The following is a 23,193-nucleotide window of genomic DNA, read 5'->3' on the forward strand; positions in this document are numbered from 1 at the left end:
AGCGGCCTGGCCAGTGCAGAGCGGCCTGGCCGGCTGGGATCTGCACTCAGGCATGTGCTCCGAGCGGCCAGTGGGCCACACTTTATTCCTTTATAAAAATGTACTGGCAGGCCGCAAAAAAATTGGATGGAGTTGAATGCAGCCTGCCACACGCCAGTTTGACATGCCTGGTCGGGATCATCCCTGCCAGGTGTCTGTCTAACCTGCTCTTAAATATCTCCAGGGATGGAGACTCCGCAACCTCCCTGGGCAATTTATTCCAGTGTTTAACCACCCTGACTGGCAGGAAGTTTTTTCTAAAGTCCAACCTCAACCTCCCTTGCTGCAGTTTAAGCCCATTGCTGCTTGTCCTGTCCTCAGAGGCCAAGATGAACAATTTTCCTCCCTCCTTAGGTACTTGAAAGCTGCTATCATGTCCCCTCTCAGTCTTCTCTTTTCTAAACTAAACAAGCCCAGTTCTTTCAGTCTTCCCTCCTAGCTCATGTTCTCTCGACCTTTCATCATTCTTGTCGCTCTTCTCTGGACCCTCTCCAATTTCTCCACATCTTTCTTGAAATGTGGCGCCCAGAACAGGACACAAGACTCCGAGGCCTAACCAGCGCAGAGCAGAGCGGAAGAATGACGTCTCGCGTCTTGCTCACAACACACCAGTTAACGCAGCCCAGAATTGTGTTTGCTTCTTTTGCAACAGTGTCACCCTGTTGACAGTTACATCTCCATGGACACTGTCTGTAGCAGAGTCCAGCTTCTGCAGATGGTCCCTGAGTAGTGATTATGATAGAACCATAGAGCTGGAAGAGACCTTAAAGACCATCAAGTCCAGCCCCCTTCCCACGGCTCTCTTGGAAGCTCTTGTGTGTTCTATAAGGGCTGTACATACCTTTTCCTCAGGGCAAAAGGAAAAAGCGGCGGTGTTTATTTAAAGGGATAGAAGGGATTTATTTTCTCGGCACCGGATGTATACTTGTTGAGTTAGACTCCCGTGTGATCCTCTGAACCGTTTACCTTAAAAAGCCTTGAGGGGATCTGAGGAAAAAATCAGAAGGAGAAATTGGACAAAATATTCCTTAAAGGGCAAATGGGCTTGTTACTAATTGTTCCAAACAGCTGTGGGGGTTCGTAATGATTAACTGTACATCCTGGTAGTGGCCTGTTCTGGGTATAGAGGTGGTTTGTTGTTTCAACACTTCACAGTTAAACAGGTTGCTAAGTCTAGGGACTAAGGAACAAGACATTCATCTCGCCGCAGTGTTTGAAATAACCACACGGACTGGCACACAGCCCCGTTCCCACTCCCGGTCCCGCTGGGAAGCCTGACTGAAAGCCGAGAGGTGTCGTTTTCGGAGCGTGGCCCGTGATCCTGTGGGCCTCGCAGGAGCTTGAGTTGTGGAGCGTGGGAACTCAGCACATTCTCCTTCACGTGTGTTGCCCGGAGCTGAGGGACCCCACATCCCTAGGCGTGTTTGAGAATCTTAGTCAAGCTCAGGTCTGGCTGCAGGTCACCAGGCAGCTTAGCCTCCCCCGCTCCCAGGAGTGGATCCCGGACAGATTTCTTTGCTGAGTAACGGCATGTGCAGATATGACCCGGAGCGAGCAAACGACAGGTGGTCAAGATACAGCCCATGGGCCACCAAGCCATCTGATCCAGGCCACAGCCCACCGTGCTGCTCCCCTGCCCCCAGGCCAATGGAGACCTGGGGGCAGGGAGTGCCCCAAATCATTCGCTGTTCAAAATGGCTCCCTCCCCCCGCCAGCGGTGCGTGGTGCCTAGAGGGAACCGCCCCTTTCCACCTGAGGCCCCGCCCCTTCCGTCTGAAGTCCTGCCTCTTCCAGGGGGCGGAGCCAGCCCGCAAGTGCAGATCAAAATTTGCAAAGTGGCCACCCTGCAAAAATGACTGCCCGCCCCCGGCGTTAACAGCAGGTGTATGTCGGCATGTGGATATGGGAGGGTCCCCCACCTGGGTCCCCCACCCTGCCTCTTCGCCCCTGCTGAGGAGCTTGTCACACACAGGCAGCAGCTGCTTCCATTGTTGGGTTGGTTTGAGGTAATGAATGAGCTCTGCAGAGTCACAAAGCCAGGGGCCATGCGCCCACGGAGGAGGCAGCCGTGAGTCGCAGCAAGCAGGGAGCCATTCGGCTGTGTGTGGGGCAGGGGTCCCACTCCAGGGCCCTTACAGCTCGCTGGGGAGGGAAAAGAAGGGCTCTTTCTGGAGAACTCTCCGTAGGGTTCGCCCAGAGCCCAGGGAGCAGACCGCACGTTTTCGAGCGTGTTGAGGAACGCCCGGAGGCGGCGACAGGGCAGCACTGCACCAGCCAGCCGCCTTAGCACCTCGGGATCCCCGGGCGACGGGAGTGATGAGGACACTGCTCCCCAGGGCCTACCTCATGGGGCATTCATGTGGGTTACAATGAGTCATTTGCATGAGGCGCCTCTCCCCTTATGCCAGCGTGGGGCTCACCCGCACAGGCTGCGCGGCCAGGGGGATGGGTCTCGGCAGCTTGCAGTGGGGCCCGTGCTCTCATGGGTGGGGAGAAGGCGGACTCAGAGGCTGGTTCCGCTCGAGACCGGTGGGAGCCAAGACTCGGGAACGGAAGCAAGTAGGTGCCTGGTTAGATAGAGCCAGAGTCCAAGGCCAGAAGGGCCCCTTGTGCTCATCTGGTCTGTCCCCCTGGAGAGCACAGACAGTTCCCAGAGCTCTGACAAAACCGCCCCCTGTCGATTTGACCCGTGGCTGTGACGGAGCAGCCGCCCCGGCCCTCAGGTTTAATTGCCCTCGCTGGTAAAAGCACAAGCCTTCTTCCCAGCCCGGATTGTGGATCTTGTTACATCTTTCTCCGCAACTCGGCAGAACCCGGTATTTGGTATTTGTTCCCCACGGAGATACCCAGGCTCGGAAGCCAGAGAAGCTGAGCTCTACGAGTCTGTCATTAGAAGGCAGGCTTTTTCTAATCCGTTCATTGTTTGCGAGTTTCTTCTCTGCTCCCGCTCCAACTTACCAGCATCCTGCTTGAGTGGTGGGCGCCCACACTGAAGTGGACTGAACGCCCGGGCCAAACACGGAGGTCAAGTAACCGCTCGGCTGCTACTCGAGTTTCCCTGTTTACACACCCAACCACCAGTCGTATTCGCCTTTCTGGCTGCCGCCCTGTTGTTGAGCTGTTCATCCCCCAGGATGCGGCGTCTCTTTCAGCGCCCTGCTGCCCAGGCGAGAGTCCCCCGTGTGGAAACGTGGCCTGGTTCCTCTGCTCCTAGATGGACACGTTTCCATGGAGCCATATGCCCGTGCACCGTCTTTGCTCGCGCCCGGTTCACTCATGCCTCCATGGTTTCTCTCCTCGTTCACCTGCCCTCTCCTTTGTTTGCCACTCTCAAGCTCTGAGCCACTGGCAAGATTTATCCTAGAAACCCAGGTGGGCAGAGCCCTCAGGAGTCACCGAGTCCAGCCCCCAGCCCAAGGCAGGACCAACCCCAACTCAATCAACCCAGCCAGGGCTGTGTCAAACTGGAACTTCAAAACCTCTAGGGATGGGGATTCCACCCCCTCTCTAGGGAACCCAGCCCAGCGCTTCCCCACCCGCTTAAGGAAAGAGTTTTTCCTAATCTCCAACCTAGGCCTCCCCCACTGCAGTGTGAGCCCCTTGCGCCTCGTTCTGCCATCTGTTTATCTGTGAGGATTCCTGGGTGTTTTCTGGGTCATTAATAAGAGTGCCGGATTGTGGAGAGCCCGATAGAGCTGAGAGCTGTACTGTTGTCATGCTGGCTATTAACATCTGGGCCTCTTTCATCTCCACGATGGACACCTCGGCAGCCAATCCTCATGCCGGCACGGCTCTGACGGGGCGTGTGCACCAGCTATGCTTGGCCTATCATTAGGAGGGTGGGCGCAAGCTAAGCGTTCTCCATTGCGGCGAGTCAAACGAGCTCCCTTCCTCCAGCCAGGGCAGGGCGTGGCTCGCTCGCTCGCTCCCCATCCGGGTCTCCACCCTCTGTGGCGGCAGGGATGCGCTGGTTGAACCCGGGCCCTTTGAAAGCCCGGCTGTCTCCTTCTGAAGCTGCAGAAGTTGCCCGGCGAACGGAGTGGCAAGCGATTTCCTTTCACTGCCCGATGCATTTTCCCAGGCACCAACACTGGCCACAAATACCCCCAAGGAGCGTGGGTGCTTTATACAAGAGTCTTTTGGAAGAACCTTCAGGCGGGAGGGCAACAGGCTTGCCGGGACCCCGAGGAAGGTGGGTGGCTCTGTGCTTTCAAAAGAGGCAGGGCTGGGGGCAGCCAGCCCTCAGTGCCCCCGGAGTGCGCCATGCTGGCCCGCCCACCCTCCAGGCAGCCATCGGAGCCACCCGGAGCACATGGCAAGGAGCTCTGGGGAAGATTTAAAGGGCCCAGGGCTCTAGCCACTGCTGTTACAGTGCAGCAGCTGGGAGCCCCAGGCCCTGTTGAATTGCCGGCCCGGAGGCGAAATGCCTCCTTTGCCCCCGTCCGTGGGCCTGCCTTCGAGGGTACCGAACACACCCAAGAAAAACTGTCTGATCACAAACAGCTCCAGCTTTGTCTGCGTCACCAGCCCGGCGGGCGTGGGTGGGGCCGGCAGACCGCGGACACTCGGCTCTCGGCATGTACTAACCCCATCCGCCAGTCATTAGCCGCTCTCCAAGCTCTTTACAAGGGAGGGCAGTGTCACTGTCGTGCGGCTGGGAGGTGACATGTCTTGTCAAAGGTCACCCGGCAGGTAGGGCGGAACCAGGACTAGAATCCAGCTCTCCGGCGCCTCCGCCCACTGCTCCATCCACGAGGCCTCGATGCCTCCCACGGACGGGCTGATTGAAAGAACTTAGGGTTTTGCTACCAAACGTATTTTATTTTGCTCTTCAGTTGGTCTGGTTTTGGCCTCTTTCACTTGACTGACGCTCTGGAGCACAGCGATTTCTCCTGCAAAGCTCCGCCCCTCCAGCTGAACTAGTATAAGTGGGCGTTAAAGGCTTAACGTACAAGTCGCTGTTGCCGTCGTCCCTGCCTCGAGTGGCCTGGCTCCGGACAGCTTCCCAACCAAAGCACATCGGACTAGTGATTATGGCCAAGTCTTGCTCCCCGTCTCCCTGCAAGCCTCCCCTTCCCACAGCTTGCTCTCAGTGGAACCAAAGCAGCAGCGAGGGGGATGGATTTAGGGACCGCACAGGGAGTACAGCTTCCTATGTGGCCAGAGCCACGTTCTGCGCTGGCTCCCAAGACCTGAGAAATTTCAAGTTTTGCCGCTGCAGGTGGAGCAAGGCGGGAAGCCTCGGCGTGGCATGGGTCACCTCGTTCTCCTTCGTGCCAGGTCCTGGTTGGGACTGAGGGGCTATTGCAGCCACTGAGAGTATGTCTACACTCAACACTGTTTCAAAACAACCAGCGCTATTCCGAAATAACGTAGTCCACGTCCACACAGCAGGCAGCTATTTCGAAACAGCGTCACAATCCTGTCCAGCTGGAGGACGTCTGACTCGACTCCTGGGACCCTCCTCGAACGAGGAGTCAGGGCAGTCGGAGGAAGAGAGCTCTCCTTCCAAATAAGTGCTGCGTAGACACTCCCGATTTCAAAACACGCTATGCAATGGAGGTGGCTCGACTTGTGTAGCTTATTTCGAGTTAAGCCCTGCCGTGTAAACGCCCCCTTGGAGAAGTAGCCTCTATGGCTTTGCTTGCTCCTCCACCACCTGGGAGAGGCGCTGTCCGGTACTTGGGTGAGCCCACAAATTTCCTATCGATGGGCTGCCCCAAAATAGCACCGTTTGGCGCACTGCCAAAGAAGCGGCACGCGAATGCTTGAGTTATAGGCACGGGGTGCGTTAGAGTTCAGGGGACAGAGGACAGAGCTCTCACAGGATTCCCAGTCTTGCGGGGTCTGTGGGTGCCCCTCATCCCACGCTGGGACTGTCCAAGAAGAAAGGTGTGAAGAAGCTCAGGGCCCTTACCTTCCACCCGGCCAGGTCCCCGGAGTGCACCAACTCCCTCTCAAGGCCGGCTGTATTAAACGTGTTGGATCCCGGTGCTCGAGGCGCCGCACCAAGTGCGATTAGCACTGCAGCCTGGTGTGCAGCACAAACGGGAAGGCTCCCCGACGCAGGAGAAAGTGGAGAGCTGGTTCTTCACGGCTGTGTTCAGTGAACGGCGCTGAGCGATGTCGTCTGTAGTGCTAAAGACACCAGACTTGAGGGTGGGCGAAGACTGCCTCCTCGCAGGAAGTGCTGCTGCGCGGTGAGCACGGCGTCCCTGGTCTTCCACGGTGCATCCAAAGCACATGTGATGGGTTGAGGTTCCCTCAGTGCTGTAAGGTCATTTGGCCACATGAACGGGGCCGTCTCTGAGGCGGGAACCCGATGTGTGGCGTCCCGATGCCTGTGAGCAAGAGCAGAGCTGGGATAGGAAATGGGGGGCCTGGATTACACACTGGCTCCCGGGCTGCCAACAGGGAAGAGCGTTCGCCCTCTTGGACTTTCAGGAGCTGCTTGTGCATGGCAAGCGACACGCCATGATCGCTCGTTGCAGGAGCCCGGCCATAGTGTAGAGTTCAAAGCGCGCTGTCCCTGAGCGTTGTGCCCCACTGTTCCTGGCCCACAAACAGGCTAGAAGGCTGATCCCGGACTATGGGGGATTTCCCTGCCTCGCTATGGGGCAAGCTGAGGTGACTCACCCAGGCCTGTGCTTCTAGAATGTTCTAGAACATTCTGCGCCCTCTGGAACCGGTCTGGTCCTTCTAGAATGCCATTGTCCTGCTCCCGCTGATGTCTCTCAAGCTCTGAAATTTGGGTTAATGTTTAGTTTCGCAGTCTGCAAAAAGTGAAATAGAACAACTAAGAGGGCAAATAGCATCCAGGCAAATTAAAAGTTCTGGTTCTTAGTGAGACAAACCAGCCACACACTCAGCCTCTGCAGGACACCAGAATGGATGGGACACCTACCTGGTTGCCCAGGTTTATAGCAAGAGAGACTGGATTCCAGGAACGCAATAGGAGCGCGCGCACCTCCAGAAACCCTCTTACCATCTCAGCCCAGGGAAAGCGGAGAGATGTGGATTTTATACGTTTGAGCTCTTAAAAGCCAAGTCATCAGAGTTTCAGTTTCAATCCCTTCTTGATGTGAGCCAGTCATCGGCGAGGGTAAGGAAGGCCGCCTGCGTGTAACTCCGTCTTTCCAAACACAGTGTGCCTCTTTTTCTATCTAATTGCAAATCACTCGTAGCAATCACTCAAAAGCATTGATCGTAATCCACCATCAGAGTCAAAACTTTAGACTTCTGGCCTGCAAGGAACTCTGGTTTTTCACGGCATGGAGGACAAGGTGATGTGTATGAAGAGTTTGCACAACACACATCGACCTTACTCCTTTTGCAGCCTCCCTGTAAACGTACTCCACAGATGGTCTCCGCGTCCTCCTCGTCTCGCTCGTCTGTCCTGCTTTACTTCTTCCTACCGCCTCTGCGGTCCCACCGGCCAGAACCAACTCTTCTGCAGTCCTCCATCCCGCCCGGGATTCCCGGGTCGGTTTAAAACCTTGATGAATTGGCAGCCCAGAACTCCTAATATTCTGCCCAGCGGAGCCGGTTATTAGCAGTCATCATGGGTGGAATCCAAAACTGAGGCTGGGTATGGGCCATGCTGTGGTGGCACACCCATGGGGAGTTAGTGACTTTTGCCCTCTCCTGCCAGTGTCCCTCACATGCTCTTTCTATTCCAGAGGGCTGCCCTGTCTCGTCTGGTGTGTGATATGGCATTTGTGTACCAGGCTGCTGTCTCGTTAAGTGAAAAAGACTAAGCCAGAGGTCAGCCATGTAGCCGGCAGCCATAGTTATTCGCTGGCGAGGCATAGACATAGTGAGCATCATTCTCGCATACCATAGCAGCTGCCTCCTGGCCCGCCGGCTGTGGGAGAGGCCAGGGTGATGGCCACTGGGGAGGGTGATGATGGGGAGGATGTTGCGGGTGATTGACACTTTGGGTCCTTTTGCAAAGGACGGGATGAGTCTAGGGCGGCTCAGAGGCTTGTGTTGTCTCTACCGACCCTCGTTGGGCTCTTGCTAACCGTGAACGGAACCACGGCAGGTTCGGAAGCTTTTCCTAAGGGTGGATGTTGCCACCAGACACGGCGGGGTCCCCAGCTGACCAGTAGTTCTGATCATTCTGGGCCTGATTGTCCAACAGAACCCCTCCGAGTGTCGGTGGGAACTCTGACGTGATCAGTATCGTTAAAGCACAGTGGAGAGACGAGGTAACACCACTCAGATTGAATAATGTCCACAGATACATACACGTTCCCAGGTGGGTTGCCTAGTCTGGGACTGGCAATGGGGTACCGAGGTGCTGGATAGATGTGGGCTAGAATGGAACCCTGAGAGCCTACATCTCAAGAGTTAGACTGGAGGTCACTGCCGATTTCCTGGCAGGACTCTGAGTCTTCTCTCCACGCATGGCAGCTCATCCGTTATCGTAGAGCCATGGGCCCTGTGCCCTGAAATGCCTTGCTCGTTAAAACCAGCCAGAGACAGGTAGCCGAGGTCCTGGTGAAATAGCTGTTCCTTTAGCCTTCACTGGGTGGATATCAGCCCGGGACTGAAATCGCCACATGTAGGAAGATTGGGAATGTCGCCACGTTTCAGTCACTACGCGGTGTGCATCAGGAACAAGGCCCCCGGTCCGAAAGGCCAGTGTAATGCACAGGCAAAGCCAGCGCTCAGTTACTAGACACATCGTCTTTATACCAAGATCAGATTTTTTTTCCCCTCCGTTTACTTGGCGCATCCTGATACTGGTTTAACAGGTTTGGTCGGACACAGAACTTGAAACGCAGCCAGCAAAGCAATGCGGTGCGTGGATGCAGCCAGGTCATTATAAGCACTTAGGTTTATAAAAGAGAAATGTTGGCCAATCACAATTAACTCTTTGCTGGGACTATTCCTACTCCATCGGCGATGGGCAAGCGAGGCTAGTGAGGGGGCCACGTGGTTACTCAGATAGTCCAAACCAAGGGGGTCTCCCGGGAGAGGGCAGTGTTGCTCACTGCACTTGCATGCCCAGAATTTGCAGAGGGACCCATAGCAGCACTGTGATTGGCTGCAGAGGGAGCGCCCAGCTGTCACGGTCAATGCGTGTGCAATCAGCACCCACCTCCCTTCATCTGCCCTGGCTTCAGGTGGGAGTCACGTTAGTAACACTGGCAGGAAAACTACGTGTCTTCTGATGCCCATGTCCATTTCTGGCACTCATGTGACCCTTTGCAGGCTGGCTGGCCAGCAGAAGAGCTATCAGTGATGTGAAATCTAGGTACATTCTAAGCAGAACCTTTCCCCCCCATGACCCAGCCCAGAGGTGGGCAAACAGCATGCAGGCTAACCTCGTCTCTTCCGAATTTTAGCCTTGAGTCAGTTTCCAGTGGGCAACTCCATCTTGAGCACGGCGGACTCAAATCAGAGGACAAGGCGACTGAGCAAAATCTCTCCTGCTCCTCCAACAGCTTCCCCTCCACTGCCTCTGTCCAGACAAAAGGGACCAACAACGTAACGTCTGCTCAAGACTGAACGTTGGCTTGTACCATAAGAAAAATAACTCGAGAGACGGTGTGTCGCCACGTATGGCACCCAACTTCATGCGGTGCTGGTCAGTACAACAGTAATACAAACATACATAATGGTATGGTTCAATAAGAGGCTAATGCAATAGACCTTAACAGAGCCAAATGGTATGAGGTTAATTAATCTAAATCTGCAATGGTGCAATTAATAAACCCAACGCTTCGGCCTGAACCATTTATAGGGTTAAAGTTAAAATTAATTTTGCATCAAATTACATAAGAAAGGCCATAATAAAGATCCATCTAGCCGAGTATCCTGTCTGCCAACAGTGGCCAATGCCAGATGCCCTAGAGGGAGTGAACACAACAGGGAATAATCAAGTGATCCCTCCCCTGTCATACATCTCCAGACCCTGACAAACAGAGGCGAGGGACACCATTCCTCCCCATTCTGGCTAATACGTATTGATGGACCTAATCTCCATGAATGTATTTAGTTCTTTTTTGAACCCTGTTAAACTCCTGGTCTTCTCAACCCCCCCTGGCAAGGAGTTCCACAGGTTGACTGCACTGTGTGAAGAAAAACTTCCTTTTTCTTGTTTTAAACCTGCTATGTATTCATTTTATTTGGCGACCCCCTCGTTCTTATATTGTGGGAACAAGTCAATAACTTTTCTTATTCACTTTCTCCCCAGCTGTCATGATTGTATAGACCTCTATCCTAGCCCCCCCTTAGTCTCCCCTTTTCTAAACTGAAATTGATCTTCAGCATCTTGTCCATTGTCTTGTAACACACAGCAGCTCTTTGTGAAGGATTTCCAGCAATATCACTTAGCATGTATTATAATTCTAAGTCAAGCTATCTGACATTATCCTTCCACCTTGAGACGACGTGTTTCCAAGGCTCCAATCTCAGGAACAATCGAGGTCTCTGTTTGCAAGCAATCCCACACGTCTTCAGCGTCCTCCGCACTGGAACGCTCTGTGTATACAAGGTTCAGTTAAGCACGGTGCTGTCTGTGCACCATTAAACCTTCATCATCCTGATGCACGGAACTCAGCTCATAGCAGTGCTGCAGAAACCAGTCCCCAGGGCCTGGCAAGCGACGGGGGCAACAGCGCAGGTGTCTTGCAACCGCTGATTTCTCACCTCACTAGTGGAAGCTGAGTGTTGTAGAGGGTCAGAGACGTAAATCAGCGAGAGCCCCTGAGTGTCTCTTGATTGAATACATCTGTGAAAGGCTCAGCTCCGGGAGTGTGACAGTATCGCAAATGTGCCTAATTCGCTGCTTTGGAAAGTGTGAGGGCACCCTGAGAGGAGTCAGCAGGACAGGAGCAAGACCAATCTCACTGTCGAGGTTCTGTAACCCTTCTTGCCTCAACAGTGGCCAGTGCCCAGATCCTCCAGAGGGAGGGAACACAACAGGGAATCCTCACGTAATCTCTCCCCTGTCATCCATTTCCAGACAAATAGAGGCCAGGGAACTTGGCTAATAACCATTGATGGACCTGACCTCCACAAATGTATCTAGTGCTTTTTGGACCCCTGTGGAAGTCCTGGTCTTTACCATATCCTCTGGCAAGGAGTTCCACAGGTTAACTGTGCGCTGAGTGAAGGAAAACTTCCTTTGGTTTGTTTTAAACCTGCTACCAAGGGGAGGGAATTCCCCCATTCACTGTCATTGGACGCCCATGGTGAGTTGGAGTATCCTTTGTGAGTGGCCATCTGTTGGCCGATGCATCTGTTCTTGTGCTGTTTGGGCAGGGTGCTGTCAAAACCCCCTTTTCCCTGACCCATGCTACTGGGGTCTGGGTGACCCCTCCATGAGGAAGGTGGGAGCAGCTTCATGTGTTCTTGGCTATGTCCTGCCCGGATGACGTCCCCGCTTCTTCCAGCTGCATTACAACGACCTTGCAAGTGTTTCTTCTGGGCATGTCCACCCAGGAAGGGCCAGAGGTCAGCCCCAACGTGGAGAGGTAGCAAACAGCGACTATGGGCACATTAATTATTGCACCAAGGCCGGTAGATCCAAAATTGCCTGCTCTGGATGGGTGTCAGAACATTCGGATAATCCTGCCCAGGAATGCGAAAGGACCTGCCTGGCTCAAGACCTGTCCCTGGACAGCAGAAATCCCTGGACCAACCCAAACGTGCAACGATAACTGACGGGGCACCGGGCATCTGGCGTCGCCTCCGAGCAGTAACAAGAATGGGGCCGATCACATATCCCGCTGTTGTACTGAGGGCTCGCCGTGCAGAGCCGCTGCCCCCAGCGCACCCGCCAGTCACACCTGATTGCCGGCCGGTGTGGTTAGAACAGTGCAAAGATCATAGAATCATAGGACTGGAAGGGACCTCGAGAGGTCATCGAGTCCAGCCCCCCGCCCTCAAGGCAGGACCAAGCTCCGTCTACACCATCCCTGACAGATGTCTATCTAACCTGTTCTTAAATATCTCCAGAGAGGGAGATTCCACCACCTCCCTTGGCAATTTATTCCAATATTTGACCACCCTGACAGTTAGGAATTTTTTCCTAATGTCCAATCTAAACCTCCCCTGCTGCACTTTAAGCCCATTACTCCTTGTCCTGTCCTCAGAAACCAAGAGGAACAAATTTTCTCCTTCCTCCTTGTGACACCCTTTTAGATATTTGAAAACCGCTATCATGTCCCCCCTTAATCTTCTTTTTTCCAAACTAAACAAGCCCAGTTCATGAAGCCTGGCTTTATAGGTCATGTTCTCTAAACCTTTAATCATTCTTGTTGCTCTTCTCTGTACCCTTTCCAATTTCTCCACATCTTTCTTGAAATGTGGTGCCCAGAACTGGACACAGTACTCCAGCTGAGGCCTAACTAGTGCAGAGTAGAGCGGCAGAATGACTTCACAAGTTTTGCTTACAACACACCTGTTGATACAACCTAGAATCATGTTTGCTTTTTTTGCAACAGCATCACACTGTTGACTCATATTCAACTTGTGGTCCACTATGACCCCTAGATCCCTTTCCGCCATGCTCCTTCCTAGACAGTCGCTTCCCATCTTGTATGTATGGAACTGATTGTTCCTTCCTAAGTATCCTAAGATACTTGGATATTTTTTCTGCTGGTGGGAGGGAACTGGAGATACTAAACTTTTCTTATCAGCAGTGGAAAGCAAACGCTGCCCTTTTCCTGGGCACCAAGACGTGTGCAATCCCTCGCTGGCAGAGCGTGACCGAACGGTCTGCTCTCCCATTTCTCCCACGGCCAGTGCAGAGAAGAAAAGGATCATGGGATAGAGGCATGGGCCCCATTCACGGTTACGTTGTGCCGTTGAATCCCAAAGCAGCCTCTAGAAAACCATCCCAGGAGAGAAAGGCATTTCCTGCCCCCTCACCTCTGCCATGCTCCAATGCCATGACGTCTGCTGGGCACTTTGCACTTGCTAACGAGCTGAAGTGGATGGCGTGCTGCTTCTGCTGCACCGCAGGGTTAAATCCCGCAGCCGGCTAGATGAGATAACAGGGAGGCCCGTGCTGGGAAAGACAAGCCCTTCCGTACGGTGGCACATCGACCTCATCTCCATTCTCCAGAATCGCCGCGTGCTTCCTTTCTTCCTTCCCTGTGATCGCTGCCGCAGGCAGTCGTACTCTGTCCGGGGGCGTGCCCTGGCACTCCTCGGGGACTCAGAATACAGGGGCTTGTCTTCGGCGTGCTGGTGTCGGAGTCTGGGGAAAGTTCCTAGACTCGGTTCAGATTGTTCGCAGTGGAATTCAGGCACAGGAGGGAGTATAAAGAGCCCCCCCCCCCCCCGGCCCCTTGAACCTCCCACAGGGTGGGTGCACGGGGATCTTAGCGCCTGTTCGAGAGGGCCGCTGCGAGGCCTTGGCACCTCTGGAGGCCTGTCTGGTTTCACAGACTCGTCCGTAGGCCCGGGGACGGCGTTTGTCTGCGGGGCGGGAAAGCGCTAAATATTGAACATTGGCATGGCTGCTCATATCCGATTCCTGCTGCGTGCGGGTTTGTTCTGAATTTCATTTCCCCGACGAGCTAGAGGGGGCAGCCCGCGCTCGCCGTGGCCGACTCGTGTTCCAGCCGGAAGCGCCGGGGTAAATCACTGCAGAAGAGGGTGTCCGACAAAGAGAACAGCAGGCAGAACTGATGGTGTCCGATAGAAAAGCTAAAAGCCTGTCGCCTCGCCAAGACAGTGCAGCCTATTGGTTACAGCCTGGTGTTTAGGCTGCTGGTGGAGAACAAGTGCACAGAGCTCATGGAAGGAGGGTGTCAGTTCTTCTGGGACTCTTGCTATGCAGTAGACAGCCCCTCTCTTGTAATAGAAATGCAGGACTAGAAGAGACCTCAACACGTGACCTAGTTCAGTCCCCTGCACCAGGGTAGGGCTAAGTATTGTCTAGCAAGGTGTTGGCAGGGGGACTGTGCTCTCTGAAGGGGCGGGGCTGAGGGTGGAAGGGGCGGGGCCAAGAGTGGAAGGGGCGGGGCCAAGGGCAATCAGCTTTCAGTGCTACCCAGACCATGGCACAATCTGCCCCCAGCCCTTGGAGCCGTGCAGAGCGGTGCGGTGGCGCTCCCAATTCAAAGGGGCCTGGGGCTGCAGTTGCCGCTGCTGTTACTATGGCAACAGTAGCGGCCTGTAGTTATGGGCCCCGCTGACTGTCCGGGCCCTGGTGCAATGGCCCGCCTGTTGCAGGCCTGTCGAGATCACCCTGACAAGGGTTTGACTAACCTGCTCTGCAACGCCTCAAAAGGCAGAGACCCCACACGCTCCCCGGAATGTGCTCCAGCGCTTAACCCCCAACAGGAAGATGTTCCTAATGGCCCACCGAAACCGCCCTTGCTCCCAATGAATCCCACTCGTTCTCGCCCTTCCGCCTGGGCAAGGAGACCGATTTATCCCGCCGCTCTTTCTAGCAGCCATGTGGGGACCTGAAGAGAGTTCTCCTGTCCCCGCCCTGTCCTCTTCCCCAGACTAAGCCAGCCTGGGGTTAACGCTCTCCTCACAGGCCCTGGTTTCTAAGCCGTTCCCCGCTTCTGTTGCTCTCCTCTGGACTTTCTACAATTTGCCCACACCTTTCGCAACGGAATAGGACACGGTGCTCCCGCTGGGGCCTTATCAGCGCCGAGGAGAACAGAAGAATCATTACTCATGTCTTGCTTACAACACACCTACTAATGCATCCCACAAAGCTGTTTGCTTTCTTTTGGCAACAGTGTTAACACTCTTGGCTCATGTTTAATTTGCCGGCCTCTTTTCTCCCCCAGATCCTTGTGGGCAGGACACTTCCGTAGGCTGTCATTTCCCGGTCTGGGGGCGTGCCCCCGGGTGTTCCCTCCCGCGTGGGGTGCTTGGCCCTCCTCCTCCTTGAGCTTCAGCCTGCTCGACTCGGACCAGTTCTCCAGCTTGTCCGGATTGTTTTGAAGTCTCAGCCTGCCCTCCAGAGCACTCACAACCCCTCCCAGCGTGGTCGTGTCCTCATGCTTTGTAAGTGGGATTTCGGAGTGCCATTAGCCAGACACCGGCGAACACCGGCCCTGAGACAGACCCGTGCACAATCCCATTCAGTACCCTTCCAGCTGGACTATGAACCATTGGTAACTGCTCTCTGACTCTGGGTTTCCAGTGGTGTCTCCAGACCAGGGGTATCCAACCTACGGCTCGTGAGCCATGTGGCTCTTCACCCCTGAAAGTGCAGCTCACGAAGCCTCCCCCCCGGCTCGCCAAGCTGCCCCATGCACCCCTACAAATGGCCCCCAGCTCCCTGGTGCAGCAAAATGGCATCGGCAAGATGGTGTCAGCTGGTGGGAGCCTGATGCGGCCAAAAAGCCTAACCCGTGGATTTTAAAGGGGCAGCATCTTTTTTTTTTCCCCCTGAACAATTCTGGTGCAGCTCTGCGCATTGTTTCCGCCGCTGTTTTGGCTCTCTTCGTGGAATGGGTTGGCCACCCCGGTCTAGACTGTGGTTCTCTAATTTGTTCATGAGGTCACGCGCAACAGTGTCAAAAGCTTTCCTAAAACAGAGGCATTTCACGTCTCTTGCTCACCCCGCCCTGCCCCCATCCACAAGGCTGGTGTCACCTCTGCCACCTTTTCAAAGTCGCATTCATGGAACTAATGGGGCCCGGGCGGTTTCCAGACGCAGTAGCACCCACATTTTACCGAGGAGAATGACATCAGACTCTGATTCAGTGGGGAAGAATCTGCTAATGATTTTGATATGTCACTGTTGGCAAGGGCTGGGTCACCCAGTAATAGACACCCAATCATTCTAGTGCTGAATATTCATCCCTCATTTCTTCTAGTGGTAGGAAAACTGGCTCCCCTGTTCCCATTATTTACAGGTCGGTCATTACACTATGACGAGCATGCACTGTGTCCGGCGCTAGCCTTGGATACCTACAGTTTGTGTTTTTCATGCGAGTTTAACTCCTCCCTTGTGTTAGCTCAACCTGTTGTGTGGGGTTCACAAGGCACACCTATGTTGTGCCTTTGCGCCAAATACACAACGTATCAGTTGCTCAAAGGTCAAACAATCCAGGGTGCACACACTGGTGACTTCTATAGGTAACAGATTAAGAAGAGGAGGCCGGAGGCTTTTTTCCCCCCAAAAAAGTTTTTTTTTTCAAATCTTTAAAAGTTTACGGTAACATTTTACAAGTTTCAGAAGGCGGGGAAACATTTTTATGAATAGAAAACCCTGAGAGAGACCCTCTGGGTAGAGACTTTTGTATGTTTGGCATTTAGACCAGAGAATTTCCTCCAGTGTCGGAAAATCCTGGAGCCAGTTCTACTTTAGTTACACAGGGCCGACTATGAAATACCCAAGAAAACTCCAGGGCCCAGCATCTGATCCATAAGGAAGATATTGGACTCCTGTGGCCATTCTCCGGCTTATTCACACACTAGATTGGTGAGATCTAGTGCAAGCATGTGCACACGAACAGACAAATTACAGCCTTCTTCCCAGAACAGACCTGACCCCAGACCGTGATACAATGCGGAAAGATCTCCCTGAAGAATTAGTACCTGGGGTTAAGTCAAGACAGCTGCCTAGAAAAATATTATTCCAACAATACACAATAGAGCTGGTTACTAAAAAGCTGATGGACCAGTTTTCCATTGGAAATTGCCATTTCATCCCAAGCTACATGTTGTGCTGGGAAGCGTCATAACGCTTCGCTATCGACAAGGCGCGTTTCATTTGGACTTTCTCCTTTCACTTCGTTCCAACCTTCCTGCGTTGACGCCCCGTGTTCTAGAAACACAAGGCTCTGAGACGGAACTGAAACTCTTGGACCAAGCGCTTCTGGACTTCCAGAATGCCAAGGCCTGAGGATTTCGAGTCCACAACAATGCCCAACTTCTGAGTTAGGGCAAAACTGGCTTTCCAGAAGCTGGGCTTTCCCGGAGTTGGAAATTCCATTTTCCGACTAACTCCAGTGCACAAAGAAGAAATGTGGCCATGAGGGGGAAAGCTGCAGAAATCCCAGGAGAAGGGAAGATCACAGGGTAGGGGCCGTCAGTCAGTTACAAACTCCATCTGGTCTCCCAATTTCTGCACTGGCAGATTGCAAGCAGGAACCTTTCCTCTGGGTTCATGGCCAATCTGGGAGCCTGATCCGACCCCGATCTCGCTTGTTTACTCCTGGGCACAGCCCAGCGAGGCTGCAAGATGTAGAGAGCAGGACGACTTCTCCCCCTCCAAATAGTTGTTTGCCATCTCCTTAGCAATTGCTTCCTTCTCTCGGTTTCCACTGAAGTGGGAGCGCTTTGGTTGGGAGGCTTAGTGTGGTTTTCCTTGTGCAATTTACATAGGCTGTGCCCTGGTTTAGCCTGCGATGACCTCTCCCCACCAGCACAGGTCCTCTGCACACGAGGGCCAATTAGGGAGTGCCAGCACTGCAATTAGACACCCACAGCCTATGCCAGCCGACCCGGGCTCCCTGGTTTCATTGCACTGTAGGCGTCAGGCTGTTGTCTGGGTGCTGGGACCCTCCCACCTTGCAGCTTCCTAAAGCCAGGGGCTGCAGCCTGAGGCCAAACGTCCACACTGCCCCTTAGCCAGAGCACCACGAGCCCAAGTCAGCTGGCCAGCTGGGAGTCATAGAATCCTACAATCCTAGAACACGAGGACTGGAAGGGACCTCAAGAGGCATCAAGTCCAGTCCCCTGCCCTCATTGCAGGACCCAGCACCATCTAGCCCATCCCTGACAGGTGTCTGTCCAACCTGCTCTGAAATATCTCCAGGGATGGAGAATCCACAACCCCCCGAGGCAGTTTATTCCAGTGCTTACCCACCCTGACAGTTTTTCCTAATGTCCAACCTCAACCTCTCTTGCTGCAATTTAAGCCTATTACATCAGAAGCCAAAGAGAACAATTTTTCTCTCTCTTCCTTGTAACACCAGGAGGTACTTGAAAGCCACCGTCATGTCCCCTCTCAGGGTATGTCTACACTGCATGGCTATTTTGGGATACCGGAGGTATCTCACAATAGCTACCCCCGTCTACACAAGCCACCTGTTACTTTGAAATATTTTTTGAAATAACGTGCTTGCTATTTTGCCATCCTGGTAAACCTCATTGCATGAGAGTTAAAGGATGGCTCGAAATAGTGCATTATTTCGAAACCCGGTGCTGTGTAGACAGGCCAAATCTGATTCTAAATCAGAGAAGTATTTTGCATAGTGCAAACTGCGTATCTTATTTTGCGTTTAGGGTGCTGTGTAGACACCCCCTCCCCAGTCTTTTCTTTTCGAAACTAAACAAGCCCAGTTCTTTCAGCCTTCCCCCATAGCTCATGTTCTCTAGACCTTTCATCTTTCTTATTGCTCTTCTTGGGACCCTCTCCGATTTCTCCACCCCTTTCCCGAAATGTGGGGTCTCATGACAGTGCAGACAGCCCCTCGATGCCACCTGCTCCGGAGAGGTTCCCCCTGGCATCAGCAGAGTATGCAGGGCCCTGCTGCACCCCGTTTGGTCATGGCCCCTTTCGGGGCACGGCATGGTGTGCGCTTTTCTGTCCCAGGACACACATCCTAGCCAGGATGGGAAGCACTTTGTCACCCTTGTTTCTTTAACTCACACCGAATGTGTGTGTGTCTTGCGCAGGCATTAGGCAACAGCCACACTGAACAGCCAGGGAAATCCCTGGAGGGGCTGAAAGGAGGATCTGGACTGTTTTATGTACTTGGCAACCTTTCCTTTTCAAATAGCCTATGAGTACAGACACCCCCACAAGCTGCTCCTGTCGTTGACAGGTGTATTGTCAGCACAGCCGGAAAGCTACGCTGGCTTTGTGTTCTATGCTCTAGTGCTGGCTGGCTGCTAAGGGACTGTAGAATAATTTAGGGTGACTTACACACGAGTCCTATTGACTTCTGCCCCGACTCCACGAGGTGCTTTTGAAAACCCCGCTTTGTGCAATGACTGTTGTGTTGCCGGGCCAGGAATTCCATGGTAACCGGCTTACCAATAAGAGGGGCAATCAGCGGTTACCCCCCACGGCCCCGAATGCTGGAAGAGTTGCACTGTGGGAAATGCAAATCAAAGCTGTGCCGTTCAGCAATGTATCTTACCCCGGGACAGCCCAAAGCTGCAGCGAAGGCAGCACTGTCCTCGGGGAGGCCCTGCGGTTTGTTTTTACTAGGTATCGATTGGGTTTTTTAATACGGGAAGTGCAAGTGAACATTCCCGCGGCCCATGGAGCGTGGCAGCTCTTCCATCCTCTCTAGTTACAGGGAAAGAAAATAACTGGCAAGTTGCTTCACCACATTACAACACACACCCGCTCCGAGGGAGAGGGAGAGGGAGAGGGGGCAATGGACAGGTTGGCTCTCCCTGCTCCTTTCGTTTCAAAGGAAGCGCAGGCAAGGAGCTGTCTTCTGATTCACTGCCCCGTGGTGCAGCAGAAAACCTGGCACCGTTACCGGACGGAACGTCGTTCAAAGCAGCGGTTTTCGCTCCCGCTGGGATGAGCTGATTACTTGGGCAAATGGTCCAGACTCCCCCTCTCCCCCGCCGTAAGCCAGGCCGGCTCACCTTGTTTCGTAAATCCTTCCAAACTCGCAGCGAGAGCGTGGGCGGAGGTCCAGGGTTCTCTAGAACTTAGAGGAGATTTGTATTTTCTTTCAGGGGGCGTTGGTCCAAACTCAGAAATCAGAGGGTGGATGGAAAGCCAAGGAATTGCCATCACCCAAGCCCCTGTGGCATGCAGCCCGTCAGCTGTGGTGGCATCTCCTTCAGCAGGTACTGTCCCCTGGCATTCAACCCCTGGGCAAAGACACACGAGAAAAGTGGTTCTCCTTGGCCTCTGGGGACAGGACAATGGGCCGAATTGCAGCAAGGGAGGTTTAGGTTGGACATTAGGAAGAACATCCTAACAGTCAGGGGGGTGAAACACTGGAATAAATTGCCCAGGGAGGTTGTGGAATCTCCATCGCTGGAGATATCGAAGAGCAGGTTGGACAGACCCCTGTCAGGGATGGTCTAGGTCCGTGGTGTCCCCCCAGTTTTGAAGCAGTGGCCACTTTCGTGGCTACTGCAATAGCGAAGTAGCAACATGATTCTGCGAGCCAGCTAGCCACACTCTACGGGCCAAAGAGCCACAGGCAGTGGCTAGCGTGGTGGAACCACGGATCTAGACGGCACTTGGTCCTGGTGTGAGGACAGGGACCTGGATTTAGTGACCTCTCGAGGTCCCTTCCAGCGCTAGGTTCTAGGCCTCATCCCATGCATGCCACTATGCAGGGTGACTCCACAGAACCCCATGACCCAGTTACCTTTCCCACACCTGTCCCCCTCCCCCCCGGGTCCCAAGCATGCCCGGTGCGCACGGCTGGCCCGGCCCGTGCCCGCTCGTCCCAAGCAGCTCAGCGTCCGCACAGGTGGCGCAAACCAGCACCGCAAGCGGCTGGACCATAGAATCGGGCAGCGGCTGGACACGGCGACGCGCAACGGAGCCGTCTGTCAATCTCGCCCTGCTCCCGTCCCCTCGCTAGCGGAGTCGTCCCCGGCAGTAAGAGTGTTAGGGCCTTGGCCCCTGTGCTACGGGACAGGCAGGCCCAGCATGTGAAGTGGGAGACCTCCTCTGACGGAGCCCGTAGCACCCGGGGCCCTAGCCTGTGATTGCATAAGGGAACTCCCCCTCCCCCCCAGTGACAGAGGGCTCCCAGGAAGTTTCCTGGAGGAGCTGCAATTTCAGGAGGTATCACTGTGTGGGCATGTGACAAGCAGGGGCAGCAGGGAGGTGGAGTGTTGGGGGGTATTAGGAGGATTGATGTGGGGGGGTGGATATTCAGGGGGTGGATGTATGGGCCAGGTGGGGGGCAGGGGACTGGCAGGTAGGTAAGTGGGGGGAGTGTAGGCAGGTAAGTAGCTGGGGGCAGTGTGGGGGGTGGGAGTGGTGGCAGGCTGTGGGGGGAATGTCTAGCCAATAGGTAGATGGGGTGGGGGGGCTGGCAGGCTGGAGGGGTGTCTGGCTGGTGGGTAGATGGGGCAGGCAGAGGGGGCAGTGTTTGGATGGTAGGTAGATTGGGGTACGGGGGGGTTGGCAGGCAGGGACAGGGGGTGTCTGGCCCCATGGTAGATGGGGAGGGGCTGGCATGCAGGGAGAGTGTCTGGCCGGTAGGTTGGATGGTGGGGGGGAGGGGGCTGGCAGGCGGGGGGGGGGGGTGGCCGGTAGGTAGATGGAACAGGGCAGGACTGGCAGGTGGGGGAGGGGGCTGTGTTGTAGGTAGATGGGTGGGGGGAGCTGGCAGGCAGGAGGGGGGGGCTGGCCGCTAGGTAGATGGGGGCTGGCACGTGGGAGGGGAGGGGGGCTGGCTGGTAGGTAGATGGGATGGGGCGGGACTGGCAGGTGGGGGGGCTGGGTTGTAGGTAGATGGGTGGGGGGGAGCTGGCAGGCGGGGGGGGCTGGTGGTAGGTAGATGGGACGGGGCGGGACTGGCAGGTGGGGGCTGGGTTGTAGGTAGATGGGTGGGGGGGAGCTGGCAGGCGGGGGGGGCTGGTGGTAGGTAGATGGGACGGGGCGGGGCTGGCAGACGGGGGGGGCTGGCGGTAGGTAGATGGGACGGGGCGGGGCTGACAGGCGGGGGGGGCTGGCGGTAGGTAGATGGGACGGGGCGGGGCGGGGCTGGCAGGCGGGGGGGGGGCTGGTGGTAGGTAGATGGGACGGGGCGGGGCTGGCAGGCGGGGGGGGCTGGTGGTAGGTAGATGGGACGGGGCGGGGCTGGCAGGCGGGGGGGGGCTGGCGGTAGGTAGATGGGACGGGGCGGGGCTGGCAGGCGGGGGGGCTGGCGGTAGGTAGATGGGACGGGGCGGGGCTGGCAGGCGGGGGGGGGGCTGGCGGTAGGTAGATGGGACGGGGCGGGGCTGGCAGGCGGGGGGGGCTGGCGGTAGGTAGATGGGACGGGGCGGGACTGGCAGGCGGGGGGGGCTGGCGGTAGGTAGATGGGACGGGGCGGGACTGGCAGGCGGGGGGGGCTGGCGGTAGGTAGATGGGACGGGGCGGGGCTGGCAGGCGGGGGGGGGCTGGCGGTAGGTAGATGGGACGGGGCGGGGCTGGCAGGCGGGGGGGCTGGCGGTAGGTAGATGGGACGGGGCGGGGCTGGCAGGCGGGGGGGGGCTGGTGATAGGTAGATGGGACGGGGCGGGGCTGGCAGGGGGGGGGGGCTGGTGGTAGGTAGATGGGACGGGGCGGGGCTGGCAGGCGGGGGGGGCTGGTGGTAGGTAGATGGGACGGGGCGGGGCTGGCAGGCGGGGGGGGGCTGGTGGTAGGTAGATGGGACGGGGCGGGGCTGGCAGGCGGGGGGGGGGCTGGTGATAGGTAGATGGGACGGGGCGGGGCTGGCAGGCGGGGGGGGGCTGGTGGTAGGTAGATGGGACGGGGCGGGGCTGGCAGGCGGGGGGGGCTGGTGGTAGGTAGATGGGACGGGGCGGGGCTGACAGGCGGGGGGGGCTGGTGGTAGGTAGATGGGACGGGGCGGGGCTGGCAGGCGGGGGGGGGCTGGTGGTAGGTAGATGGGACGGGGCGGGGCTGACAGGCGGGGGGGGCTGGTGGTAGGTAGATGGGACGGGGCGGGGCTGACAGGCGGGGGGGGCTGGTGGTAGGTAGATGGGACGGGGCGGGGCTGACAGGCGGGGGGGGCTGGTGGTAGGTAGATGGGACGGGGCGGGGCTGACAGGCGGGGGGGCTGGTGGTAGGTAGATGGGACGGGGCGGGGCTGGCAGGCGGGGGGGGCTGGTGGTAGGTAGATGGGACGGGGCGGGGCTGACAGGCGGGGGGGGCTGGTGGTAGGTAGATGGGACGGGGCGGGGCTGGCAGGCGGGGGGGGGCTGGTGATAGGTAGATGGGACGGGGCGGGGCTGGCAGGCGGGGGGGGGGCTGGTGGTAGGTAGATGGGACGGGGCGGGGCTGGCAGGCGGGGGGGGCTGGTGGTAGGTAGATGGGACGGGGCGGGGCTGACAGGCGGGGGGGGCTGGTGGTAGGTAGATGGGACGGGGCGGGGCTGGCAGGCGGGGGGGGGGGCTGGTGATAGGTAGATGGGACGGGGCGGGGCTGGCAGGCGGGGGGGGGGCTGGTGGTAGGTAGATGGGACGGGGCGGGGCTGGCAGGCGGGGGGGGGGGCTGGTGGTAGGTAGATGGGACGG

General features: G+C 56.1%; 1 protein-coding gene across 1 annotated transcript in view; it reads left to right on the forward strand.

The window, feature by feature from the left end:
- The first annotated feature begins 2,464 nt into the window (after positions 1-2,464).
- The window catches only part of SLC6A14 (solute carrier family 6 member 14), a 52,321-nt gene continuing 31,592 nt past the window's right edge, over positions 2,465-23,193 (forward strand). Inside the window, exons 1-2 of the mRNA XM_025190867.3 lie at positions 2,465-2,598; positions 19,678-19,791. Coding sequence (XP_025046652.3) covers positions 2,485-2,598; positions 19,678-19,791 — 228 coding nt within the window. The 5' untranslated portion in view covers positions 2,465-2,484. The remainder of the gene's footprint in view (positions 2,599-19,677; positions 19,792-23,193) is intronic.

This window comes from Pelodiscus sinensis, chromosome 13 (assembly GCF_052426305.1).
Source record: "Pelodiscus sinensis isolate ZL-2025 chromosome 13, ASM5242630v1, whole genome shotgun sequence".
NCBI lineage: Eukaryota > Metazoa > Chordata > Testudines > Trionychidae > Pelodiscus > Pelodiscus sinensis.